Raw genomic sequence first — 14,270 nt, 5'->3', positions numbered from 1 at the left:
ATCAAATGAACAACAACAAAAAAAAAAAAAGTAAGTACTGAGGTTATTGCTGGAAAATAGGTATTAGTAACAGGTGCTTTAAAAAAAATAACATTTAAAGTCTGTTGAAATGAAAAAATAATAGTTCAATGATGATCAGCTACTTCTTTTATGAATCCAAAAGGTGATAATAGAGTTAATATGCTTAATTAAAACAACCACATTCTTATTTTTATAAAATGGCACAAAGAAACAGAGAGGTATAATATTTATAAAAATATTTTATGTTGCTGGTATCTTAAATTTTATTATAATTATGAAATGTAATTTTATAAAAAGACCACTATTCTAGTTCATTGAATTTCTCAAACCATATTCTGTTTGACATTAAATACGAAAAATAGGAACAATCTCGTTTAATTTATTCCAGGTGAAAGCCACAAGTGCAAATGAAAAAACTTAAAATATATGAAATACTAAATGGATTTATTTTCTCAGTGAAAATTCTAATAACTTATAAAAAGTGGTATTTTTGTTAAAATGTAATCTAACATAAAAAGGCTATGTAAAAGAAAAAGAATAACTGAACATTATATGCGTAACATTTAATATAAAAATATCATTCTTGAAAACAGTTGATAAAACCATCATGTCTTCATTGATAAACTCAAATGCAAAGCACAATGATTTTCAATAATTCTTCAACAGGAGAGAACCCACTAACCTCTTGTTATTGAATCAACTATGTACTAAAAAGCTTGAGGAAATGATTTTCTTTTTATGCACAATAATACAAGGGCACACAAAACTCAGCAAATAGAAAATATTTCAGATATCAAGCAGATTTCTCAAATAACTATACTACTAATAATAATACAGCTAAATAACAGAAATGTGCACCTTTTTCTGAGGCTCCACCACATTTGAAGTCATAGCTAAGTCAAGAATGACATTTATTGCCACAAGGTATGAGTAAGAATCTCATTTCCAAAATGCAGCTGCGCAAAGTTGCTACAATCTTTATCATTTGGATGATTTGATTTTTTAAAAAAAATTTATAAAGGACACAAACAGATGAGATTGAGTTAAAAGACTTTCTGTCCTGTTCTATATTTAAGCTTCAATTTTTTTAGAGCAGATACTGAGTAAAAAATAGATTATCATGTATACATTTTTTATCAACTTTATTTCCAAACTTTCTCTTTTTCTATGATGAATTCAGATTCGATATTAATATTCAATAGTACTATTCATGATAAAAAAATTGTTATAATGAACATCAATATAAGAAAGGCATGTTTGTCATTTCTATACATGGTTAGTATACCAAATATTACTAAATATTTCATTATCATAACATATTTTTGTTTAATAATAGTTATATGTGTAACTGCATAAGTAGTAATGCTTCCTAAAATTTAATAATATTTCACTTCGATTTGCTTTTTTAAATTACCTCTATTATTGCTGATGTGCTTCAAATACTGAAATTTAAATATCACACAAAATCAAATTTCATAATCATTGATTTTTTTCATATAAAAAATTTTTAGATTTTAATAGTTAGTAAATAATAATTTCTTATATAAATTTAATCATTTTTATTATTGTATTATATAAGAAAGTTATAAACTTGATCATTTTTATTTTTATTATTGTTTATTATCAGTGATAGCAACAAAAGTTTTTTTTAATAATTCCTAAAACAGAGAACAGAAAGAAAGAAAAAATCACTTTATTACTGATAATAGCAATGAATGATATAATACACACAAACAAACTAAACTGCTTAGATTTTTAAATGACTCTTGAAAAACAACATACAGGAAAACATGCGATTTATGATAATTAAATCTTAAGTACAAATGCTATTTTTTTCCAAAATATGATTTTTAAAGGAAAATTTTAAATTTCTTCTATAATGAATTTAAGTATTCTATTATCCAGTCCGATGCACATTCTATACGAATTTATGGATTAATTAGAGCTATATAAGAAATACTAAATAATATAAAATGTGCATTTTTTTATAGGAATCAATCAAAAAATGTGAAAAGGACGAGAAAATTCAAGGAAAAATCTTCGGAAGTAAAAACTTCTGGTAAGTTCAAAAAAATTTATTATTATTTTAATGTCCTAATTTTCATCTAAAAATTAACAATTTGCTTATAATATTCAATCTAATTTAACACAACTTTATCTTTTTTAAATATTTTTTTTTTTAGTTAAGTGATATTTAGATGATATTAAATCAATAAACTAGAATTAGTGTGTAAAATATTTAAAAAAATATAAACTATTTAAAAGTTATTAACATCAAAATACATTTATACTTGAATTAATAAATAGTTTTAAAGAATTCTATAATTAACATCATATTGGAAGAGGAATATTTGTTTCTATTAACCTAATACTAGGTGTATAATTTAACAATAAAAATAACTTGTATTAATTTATTTTATACCATGAAATACTTTTCGAGTATTCGAATTATTTAAGAGGAAATTGAACTAAAGTATTACCATATCATCTAAGATTAATATAACAATACTTGATAATTTAAAATTTTTTGAAAATTTTACTTAAAAAAATCATTTTGAATTTTAGTGAAATAATCAACAACTGTAACTTACGGTTTAACTTAAAATCTATATGCAGAACTTAAGACTTCATGATTCATATATAAGAAAATATATTTGTTAACCCATTCCTATTAAAATATTAACACATTTCTCTAATTACAGATATTTTTAAATAATACTTGCACTTCTTTGAATCCTTCATTTTTTTTTCATAAATATATTTTTTAACACGGTTTAAAAACAAAAGATTCAATGCATAATTTCCACACACACACACACACACACAAAAAAAAAAAAAAAAAACCCGCGCTAAAATGACACCTAAATTTTTGAGTAAACAGTTAAAGTAGCAGTTAATTTCAAAGTTTGAGCTTTATATTCCTGCAGGGCCAATAAATTCTAGTATTATGATAAAGTTTGTCCTTTTGTTATAACTACAGACATCTACTTTATTTAAAAATTCTTTTGCAGAAAACTCGACCTCTTATTTTCAATGAAGATTTCAGAGTTAATTTCAATTTTCGTTTTAATAATTGTTTCGTGGAAATAAAATTTCTTAAAAATAAATTTTTTAAATAAAAGAAAGCCATTAAATAGAGAACTAATAAAATAGATCTCGTATGATAAACAAGAAACTTAAAATTTACAAAAACTTAACAAATTTAAAATTACAACAAACTCAAAATTTATTAGTTATCCGAAGGGCTCCAATAGCTTACATTGTCAGATACGAGAATAAATGTTCACCATTTTCTTTAGTCAAGTTAACTTATAAAAAAAACCAAAACAAGCTTAAATTACAAAAGCTTTTGCCGCTCAAAACAAAACTAAAAGAAAATAATACTATGCTAGTTAAGTGGCTACATATATAGGTGATTGTACTTAACATACTTCAACCTTTTGATTACACAAATTTTATCAAAACAATTTTTTAACTATGCTAAAATTTAACCTTAAAGTCCATTAACGTTCCCTTAAAAGTCAATTTTTGAAAGCTCAAAGTCCTTAAATCTCAAACGGCAACTTTTTAGCTCGCCCACTTCTGGCAATTATCTCCTTTAATATCTCTTGAAGAATTGTAGGGATTTATTTTCCCTGTGTGACATCTGTCTTTTTAGGACTTACTTCGGATTCTGGTTCTATTTCTAATGAATATAAGAGTTGAATCAGTCTTAGAACCTCTTCATTCGATGCCCTAACTTTAACTAGTCTGACGTTATTATCCCCCCCCCCCCTGGATACAACATGACTATTCGTCCCAAAGGCCAAAATACTCTCTTCTTATCTTCGTTTTCGATTAAAACTATGTCAACAACTTTTAATTCAAAAGATGAATTTTCATTTGTTTGCTTGAGAATGAAATATCCAAGATATTCTACTCTAAAACGTTTTCTCAACTCTTCTCGAAGTTTTTGCTGATATCGTAATGTTCTTGTTAAATTTATCTTGTCTGTATGGTCAAGGTCTGGCACACCAACTTCTGGAATTTCTTGCAGGAACATTGCAGGGAGTATTGGTTTTAACTCTTTTGAATCTTCCGATGCATCAGTTGACGGTCCCGAATTAACTATAACTTCACATTCGCAAAGTAAACTCAGTATCTCTTCATAAGTTAGTGAGGCATTCTTCAAGACTTTTCTTAGTATTTTCTTAACGATTTCTATTAAACGTTCCCAGAAACCACCCCACCAGCAAGCAGAGGGTGGATTGAACTTCCACGCAATTCTTCTATTAGCTGCTTCACTTTCAATCATTTTCCAATCAATAGCTTTAAGAAGATTATTAGGTCCTGTGCAGTTCATGCCATTATGGCTATAAATTACTTGAGGACGTCCACATCTTTCAATGAATCTTTGTAAACTTAAGAGAAAGCAATCAGTAAATAGAGAAGTTATCAGTTCCAGATAAATAGCTCCGAATACAGTGCAGGTATATAAAACAAACAACGCTTTTGTCCCATCTTTAAGAAGAAGAGGGCCTGTTAAGTCTACTCCTACGACTCTGTCTTCTGGGAATGTCACAGAAACTGTTCTCATTGCTTTCGCGCTGTGTCATCTACAAACAATGCATCTAGAAATAGCTCATCTTATTGTTTTTCTTTCGTTTATGACCCAACATTTCTATCATAGATTCGTTAATAGTGGATGAAGTCCCACATGATGTAAAATCAATTGATGTTCTAGGATGATTAATTTAACTAATTTATGTATATTTAGAAATAAAATTGGATACTTAAAGTTTTCTAAATCTTTCTTCTCTGTCAATTTTGTCTTGACTCGCAAAATTCTTCTTTCATCTTTAAACATACATGGATTAACTTTTTGATATCCTTAGATGAAAAAAAGTCTAGTTGTATCAGTTTTATTATTCAATTTTATGCTCTTTCTAGCTCACGAACCTTAAGCTCTACATGTTCTCTTTTCTTTCGTGACTTTTCTACGAACCTGTACATCCACCCGATCATTCTTAAAATTTTGGTGTACTTTGAAAAGTAGCTGAAAACTCTTGAAGAAAATTCATTGACATGACTTAATACCGTTACTATTGCCTTGCGCCTTTCAGAATCAACAATCTTTGTCATCAGTTGGAGTAGAATGAGGCCATTCTTTTTCCGACAACTTCAGATACTGATGACCCTTCCACCAACGAGATTCTATTAGTTTCTTCACTGAACAAACTCTTGATGGCACGCCAGCAGAATTCTCAGTGCCTGGTACATGTCGCCACCTTGTTCGGTGTTTAAGATTTCTTATTTCTTTAACTCGATTTTTTACAAACACAGTCCATGCATCGTCGTGACTTATCCAATACAACACTGAAGTTGTCCAATAATATTCTTCAATGCCTTTGATACTTAGAGCCATTTTTACCATATGAGTAAGACGTACACCTATTTTACATGCCTTTAATTCTAGTTTAGGAATTGACATTGCTTTCAGAGGCGCGATTCTTGCTTTTGCAAGCACCAATTGCACTAAAACTTGATTTTCACTTTCACTCCTCAAGAAAATGACTGTTAAATAAGACAATTTAGATGGATCAGAGAGTGTATGAAGGCTAATCGATATACAGTTGTCCATTGACATATATCTTGGAATTTCTACCGATTTCAAACGATGAAGATCTTTGGACCACTTCATAAACTTTTCAGTTACATCTTTTGACAGCCCATCATCCCAACCGAGTTTTGAATTGCAACTTTCCTCAAGAAGTAATTTTGGATAAAATGTTATAGGACAACAAAACCCAGTTGGATCAAAAATTCTTTGTGCAAGAGAAAGTAACTTTCTTCGAGTAAATGGTTCCCTCACTTCAATACTTAAATCAAACTTCACAAAATAAAGTGTCATTTTTACGATTCCACAGCATTCCTAAGACATGAGATGTTCTGGAATTGAGGCATTGAAATCGGTAAATTCCTAATTCAAATTTAGCATTTGCCATAGCTTGTGTAGAAACTTCTATAAAATGCTAAATTTCACTTTCTGCGTCTGATGAACTGACACAGTTATCAACAGAAAACGATCTTAATAACTTTTCTGCGATTTTTTTACGTTCTTTACATGTGTTCTCCAGATGATGCCGAATGACTGCTTCAAGAATAAAAGGACTGTAGGTATTTCCGAAAACTACTCTGCGGTGTCTAAAAACTTGAATTTCTTTACTTGAACTATAATTTCACTACAGAAATAAAAAATAATCCTGTTATTCTTCGGAAATGCTTATCTGTAAAAAAGCCCTTTTTATGTCAGATATAACACCAATTCTTTTTTCTCTCTCCCTTACTAACAATGACGGTATCAATTCTTAGGTGTTAGGTCCTTTTTGAAGGTAATCATTGAGTGAAGGAAAGCCTGTCTTTCCATTTAATGCGTCGAAAACTGGTCTGACCTTAGTTGTTGAATTTTCCTTAAAAATCCCTCTGTGTGGCAAGTAGCAACCAGAATTAGCCAGTTCTTCAAGTGGCACCTTTTCAGTTATATCTTCTTTTAACCACTCCTCGAACACCATATTTTATGCATCATGTTTTCGTTTTAATTTTAATTTAGTTGTTGTCTTTCTAGTCTTCTGTTAGCCATATCTCTACACTCAGTAAGAATTTTGTAATGCACCCATGGTAATTTCACTTCATATCTTCCCTCGTCATATTTTCTTAAATTTGCCATAAAATGATCGTTTAGTGATCTAATCAATTTCACTTCTCAATTTCCATTCAAAGGGATCTTTAATGCCAATGGCTTCTAATTATCAGAGGTTTCAGATTTCTTGATTGTGAATTAAGAGGGAAGTAACTACAGCAGCAATAGAATTTTCACTACTAGTTGTTTGCAATTTTCCCATTAAAACTCATCCGAGCAATGTTTCCATAGCAAAAATGCCTGTTCTTAATTTCTGTATTTTTTTAATATAATTATTTCCAGCAAAGTCTGAGCCTATCAAAAGATCAGTCTGCGAGTTGACACAATCAACATCTGTGATATGAATTCCCTTTTCAGCTAATTTTGATATCCATGATCCTTTCTGTAGACTAGATATAGATCCACAAATATTAGGCTGATCTAAAACAGGAATTTTACAGCTAAAACCGATAAGCAAATTCTCAACATTGATTTTCTATCAGATTTCATATCAGATTTTCTTCCTCCAAACACAACGAGTGTTAATTTTCTATGAGCTTCTGATTCTAGTCCTAAGGATTCTACTGTTGATTTTAAAACTAAAACATAGGAATATTCGGATCTAGTATCGATCAAAGTTAGTAGATGAAGTTTCTTCCCTTCATGTTGAATAGCAACCACTAAAGTTTGAAGCAAAACCCTTCCTGAAGTACATGTTGATGAAAGAGTGCTACTTTCGTAATATTCTTGTTTCCACTCGACAGCGACTTTCGATTTCTTTTTAAATTCTGGACAACAAACAATGTTATACTTTCTACCACAAAATATGCATTGGACTTTGCTTTTACAATTTTTAGCTAGTTACAATTTTGTTTTCAAACTCGCAAACCAACAATTTTTATCTCTCATAATTTTCAATTTCAGGAAATAAGAGAAATTTCAGAATAAATTAACATGGACTAATTTAAGATAAAAAAATTGGAAATTAATAAAGATTTAAATTAAATTTAGAGATACCGTTACAATTTTCACTCCACGCAAGCTGCAAGCTGTTGATGTTTGTCGGGGCCCTTCGAAACACAGCCCTATCTTGTGCCCAAGGAAGAATTTAACATTTAAATGCATATTAAAAATGATACCTAAGTTTCCTTTATCTTTACATAATATAAAAATTTATTTCAACAAGGAGACTAGAGATATAAATAGACAGCTATGAGTTTTACTTTAAAAATATTATATAAACTTAGATGACCAACAATAATAACAAAAATATTAATAAAATATGTAACGTAACGTTGCCTGCAGAAGTTCAGCTGATAGTTTTTACTCGATGAGAATTGTCTCTAGGTATGTTTGTATGCGAAATCGTTTAATTATAGGAAATTTGATTCGCGAAAAGTATCAATTTAGGAATGGAATAGTGGGCTAGAGAATTGAACATATACAATAATAAAATATCAACATAATTATGATTTTATATAGAATACTTGGACATGAAAATAATGAACATGAGAATGAAAATACTCTTGTAATAAGCATTAATACTTCAATAAATGGTATAAAAATGCTTTTACGTAAGTATGAAAAGAAAAGCATTTGTCTCACTTAGTAACTAACTAGCATTTTTAATGGGTGATATTCAAAGGCCTAAAATAAGAACATCAAGAAAGGGAATGTAATTCTTCTCTTTCACTTTCCGTTTAGAAATATTTATTTCTATCAGAATAACCGGTTAAAAAAAACCCCAGAAAGAGATAGATATTAATCGGGAGGTTGACCGTATATTAACGCCTCAATAAGACTACTATGCTTTAATACTTGTTGTGATGGCACTTATCACATCGTCATCATAAAGGAAAAGAGCGTCCTTTCTAGGAATTAAATTGCCACCTTACTATATGAAATTTATTTAGCTAAATTATAATAAATAAATCCACCGAAAGTATCGACAGAAAGATGTTCATGATTGTAGGGGACACAACTTTATAAAATGTCAAATCTTTTTTTGCCTTTTCTTTTGTTTAATTGGCAAGCATCAGAATGCTTGAAAAAAAGAGCAACATCTTGGGAGAATATAATTTTAGACAGTATTCAGATTTTCCATTTTTTGAGTGCCTAAATGCCCAAATTACTCATGAGCATTTTGTGAAACTTTCCTCTTAAGAGAAAAAAGTATAATTATTTTAAACAGTTTTTGTTTTCTAGCTACAAATACATCATCAATATTTTTAAATTTAAAGTTATTCAAATTTTGTAAATTTTGATAATGTTTTATTTCTTCCAACTCCAATAAATGCACATAATGCTGGAGATATTGAGTGGTAGGATGCCTTAATAAATACCAACTTCAAAATTAGCTGTTCCCTTTAAGTATTTAATTTCATAATCAAACGTATTTAGTTTGAAACACCAAAAAAATAACTTTCCCCTGAAATATTTAACATTTTAAAGCTAAACAAGGGCAGCTTGATCAGTATGAATTATAAATTTTTCCCCATGTAAATAGTATTAAAATTTATAAAGAGCATTTACTATTGCTAAACATAACAACTCAGTTACGTAATAATTTTTATAAGGGTGTAAAATTCTTGAATGATAAGATAACAGGATTTAATTTACCAGAACTATCAGGCTGTTTTAGAACAGCTCCAATGGCTACTTGAGATGCATCACAGAAAATTAAAAATTAGGTTTATATAACTGTAGCACCGATTTAGTTATTAATTTATTTTTCAATAATTCAAAAACTTTTAAAGTATTCTTCAGTCTATTACATGGTCGATCTTTTTTTAAGAAGATTATTTAAGGGCTCTCAAAATCAAAAAAAAAAAAAAAAAAAAATTAGCACAAGAAAATAATAAACTTATTTTACGCATCGACAGAACAAAAAACAAACAAAAAAAAACACCTTGAAATTGTTTTACTTTTTTTGGAGGTTGTAATTTTTTTATAGTCTTCCAATATCATGTTTATCAAGGGAAATGAATCTTTATTTGACTTCATATTAAAAAGAAATTAATTTTGCCTTCAGCAAATACACATTTACAAAATTTGAATTTAATGTTTTTTTCCCACATTCGAAAAAATCTGTTTTAAATTATCATAGTGTATTTGTAATGAATTAGAGAAAAACTACTATGGCATCAAAATAGTGACATGCAAAATTTAAAAATTTATATTTATTCGGAATTTTACGAATAGTACTATTAAATATCGCAGGTGCATTTTTAAAGCCAAATGGAATACTTGAAATTTGAATAAACCTACAGTAGTTACAAAGGCCAATTTTTGTTTATTTTATCCATGGAATTGTATGCGCCAATAACCAGATACTAGATCCAAACTTGAAAAAAAATTTAGCAGTACTTATTTCGTCTAATAAAGAATCTGTTCAAGGTAGAGGCTCTGCATCAGATTTAGAAAGAGAATTCATTTTACGATAATCAAGACAAAGACGATTTTTTTCTATTTTCATCTCTTTTACGTGCTAAAGTTACAGGAGATTACTTGTAGATTCTTTTATGAAACCTACCGTCAACAGTTGTTTTATCTGCTTATCTGTCTCAATTTTATCAGTAACAAAGGTTCTTTAAGTCCTGCGTGAAACTGGTAAATCAGGTGTTAAAAATATTCTAGGGAACTCTATTCTTATTCTGCAAAGATTATATTTATTTTTTGCAAAAACATGAGAATATTCTGATAAATAGATACTAATAACACAGAATTAGACAGTTTGTTTACAATCAGATATGAAAAAAAATTTCCTTTGAGGTATTCGCTACCTTACCTCATTATCATCAGTGTTGTTAGTATTTTCAATAAAATGCAAAGACACTGAATTATTATTAGTACTCAAGTTTGTAATAATTTTTTCATTTTGCAATATTTTATTATTATCACAATTTATAACTAATTTACATAAACTACAATCTGATGTCTCTACGATAATACATTGTAAAGGGTTTTCAAATATGTGTTACTTGACATTTTCATTTTTTTTTTATCAGTTAAATGAATATCACAGATTTGGGTTAACTGGAACGTTCCCGGAGCTTGTTTGATGCGAATTGGGTTTACATTTTCTGTCGGTAAATTAAGTTATTATTTTTTTTTTCATATTATTTGCAGATAGAGAGAGTGCATCCTATGTCAGTATCAATACTTACATTATGAAGTAAAGTATGATGGTTAGACACATTGCTCAAATTAGCTAGATGCAACAGATTAGAACAATGATTAGACTTGATAAAGACTAATAATTGTTCCCTTACTAGGCCAGTAAAAGTATTTTATTTCCATTTTGGGATTTTTTGAAGAGCTAAGAAAGAAATCTATGTATGGAGAAGCCGACTTAGCTGTTATGCGAAGATTAGTCTCAAATTTGGGTTATCGAAAACGACACACTTGGCCCAATGATAGAAATTAGAAATGCCTTGTCGAGTACAAATTCTACAGGAAGACGGTTGTTGGAAATATAAATTATGATGTTGGTGAAATCCTTGGTAACCCGAATCGTTTGAAGTGGCCTTGTTAAATTTTGATAGTTTCGCTAAAATAATATCGAGCTCGAGGTACAAAGGCAGATTGAAATCTATCAAAATTTTGCTAGGTATAAAGAATGTTATTTGTCTTGCTCTGATTAATGTTTCATTATTCCTGACAATCTTCCAATTCAGAAGGTTCTTCCATTTTTAAAACTTTAGCTGTAATTGTAAACCATTTTAAAGGAGTAGAATAGGATTTAATGATTACTAATTATTTTAATTGGATTGGAAGACTATCAGTGAGACCTTCCGGAATCAGTTCTGAATTAAGACGCAGCTATTGAGTCAAGTTTATGTTGGGAATTAAATCGGCAAAATTTTCTATATCCGATTAAATAAATCCGATTAAGTACAGAGTGGAAATCATCAAAATTATTAATACTTAAACAACACTTTATATAATGAGCTAATGCTGATTCTTTTAGAAATATGGAAGGAAATAAATTACAAGATCTCATTCTTTACAAACATAAAAAATGATTCATTGATAAGCATAATTTCGGTTGTTATTAAGGAATTCTATACTTAAAATGATGAAACATTGTTGCATAATATTTATTATTTTCATGAGATTTTATAAAATTCGACACAAAATTTGGAAATTCCGAGTTAATTTCTTATATTTTGGTATTTGTTTAATTCATATTTTAAGTTTTTTGAAAAATGTTTTTTTTTTTTATTATTTTTAGGAGGTCCGAAATCAAGAAAAATAAAGGTAAGCTAAAAGCATGTGCGCTTCTGAAATTTTTCTTTTGTCTTTTAAATGATTTTTTTGAAATTATAAGCTAATAAAATTAAAACTTTTACCTAATTGAATTAAAATTAAAATTACGAAATTTATTGTGACAAAGTGGTCACGAGCACCTCTACATCATAATTTTGAATAGCAATTATAATTTGTAAGTTTTAGGGAAAGATTAAAATTAATTTTACTAGTTTAGACGAGCGCATAAAGTTCTAACGTCATGAAAATTGGTATAATTATTTAATAAATTATTATGATATAATTATTTGAATAGAATCATAATATTTTGATTATTTATGGGGGAATAGAGAACTTTATTGCATTCAAGTTGCACGTGCCTTTCTACGGGGTCTGATTTAATTAACTATTTTTATTAATTATTTTTGAAAAAATCCAGAAAATTTCACGCGTGTAGCTAGCTCATCGTAGCTATCTGAGACCGAAACAGACATCATTTTGAAAATCTTTTATCCACCAGATTTTCAACAGAGTAGAGATTCTCAGTCTTTTTATAGACGGAAAATTAATATAAATACTATGAATAGCAGCCCGAAGTCTTTTTCTGGAGCTGGGAAGAGCAAAATCATATGCTAACAGTTGAAGTAACTCGGTAATTTTTCGAATAACTTAATTGAAGTTCTTTTAATAAATTCCGGAAATTTTTCCTACTAACGTATAAGGGCGCATTAATAATCTTCATCAGATGTTTATTTTTTTAAAATTTGAAACTTCTTAATGTTTGGGGCTGAAGTTGCCCCCCAGAAATTTGAGAGTCATTTGAATACATCAACACTGGATTTAAAATTGCTTTGTAAAGCAGATGCTTGAGCCTAACTAACTTATAGCCTCGATAACTTACTCCATGGAGCAATTAAGCTGTTGAATTTAACACGCATTACCGTAGCTTTGGTGAGGGCCGCTTTAATATGACTATTAAAGGCTAATTTTAAGTCTAAAACTAACCCTAGGCAATTATACTCTTCTACCCAGGGGAAAATTAGGATTGGGTTTAAGTCGGGCCTTTTCCATTTTTCTTAGAGAAAAGGAGGCACGTGCATTTATTAGAGCTGACTTTTATTTTCCAGCCGAAGATCCGGCACTGCAAAAGAGTCATGTATTGTTGTAGTTGTTTTGTGATTATTTGTGGACTCCTTTGCTTTGTTAGAATAGTGGTATCGTCTGCAAAAATTGTTTAGTGACTATTCCTAATTCTTGGTAAGTCGTTAACATAAATGTTAAAAGACATTGGAGAGAGCAAACTTCCTTGTGCAGGACCGCTCAGGATTGGTCAGGAAGTTGAAATTACGTTGTTTACTCGTACCCTGAAATTGCGAAAAGTTAGGCACGAGCGTAAAATTTTAACAAATTCTCACTTCCTCTGAAAAAAGAAAAAGGGGTGAAATCAACTTGATAATGTATATGATTAAAAAAAATGACATTAACAGATAGCGTATAAAATGAACCGATAAATGAATACTTTCTTTCAAAACAGAAAATTAATAGTTTTTTTTTAATATTATGATTTTTGACGATTAATGTAATATTCGAGATATACTTGATGCCAAAATGCTTCCATTGCATCATTTAAGAGCTGCTAATGTAAAACTCATTTCTTTCTCTAAAGTAATCATATAAATGCATTTCTGACATTTTTTCATAAAGACCACTAGTTTCTTTTGTGGTTCGGCTTCAGAATAATAATCCATCGTATCGATTTTATATTATAAAGTCTGAATTTTGAGAAATCTTAATAAAAAGACGAAGAATTTAGATGAAAACGTTAATAAAGTAAAAGTTTTCATATTTATACATTATTAATTTAGCTGACTTATTTTGTGATTTTCGTCAAATACTAATGTTAATTTTATTTGTACAGGAAGAAAACCTCGATGAAGTACAGAAAGTAACTTCAAGGTATTTGGTTATATATTTTATGATAACATTTTACTCAAATGGTTAGATTTGTGTAATTTAACGGTATTTTCTGTTTACTTATTTATTGCCTGTCTGATTATGTTATATTCTGTACTGACGTTTGAAATACTTGAATAACGAAATTTTACATTATTTAATGTAATTTTTCTCTTATCAAATCGGAGAAAATAATTTCTTTTTTACATTCTAGTGTTCAGATATCGTTAATTTTTCTAGTTAAACTTCTAATACTAGAAATAATAATAAGTTTATATACGCTCAGAAGTCATTAGATGAAAATTAAAATGAATTTATCAAATTTTAACGATTTAAAGAATACTCAGCATCAACATTTTAATGAAGCATAATATTTCTTTTTCAATAGTTG

General features: G+C 28.9%; 1 protein-coding gene across 1 annotated transcript in view; it reads left to right on the top strand.

Annotated features, from left to right (window-relative positions):
• The window catches only part of LOC129959261 (uncharacterized), a 49,841-nt gene that overhangs the window by 5,228 nt on the left and 30,343 nt on the right, over positions 1-14,270 (top strand). Inside the window, exons 3-5 of the mRNA XM_056072083.1 lie at positions 2,013-2,080; positions 11,913-11,938; positions 13,845-13,882. Of these exons, the coding sequence (XP_055928058.1) occupies positions 2,013-2,080; positions 11,913-11,938; positions 13,845-13,882 (132 nt within the window). The remainder of the gene's footprint in view (positions 1-2,012; positions 2,081-11,912; positions 11,939-13,844; positions 13,883-14,270) is intronic.

This window comes from Argiope bruennichi, chromosome X1 (assembly GCF_947563725.1).
Source record: "Argiope bruennichi chromosome X1, qqArgBrue1.1, whole genome shotgun sequence".
Taxonomy (NCBI): Eukaryota; Metazoa; Arthropoda; class Arachnida; order Araneae; family Araneidae; genus Argiope; species Argiope bruennichi.
This window is presented reverse-complemented; position numbering and strand designations above follow the sequence as displayed.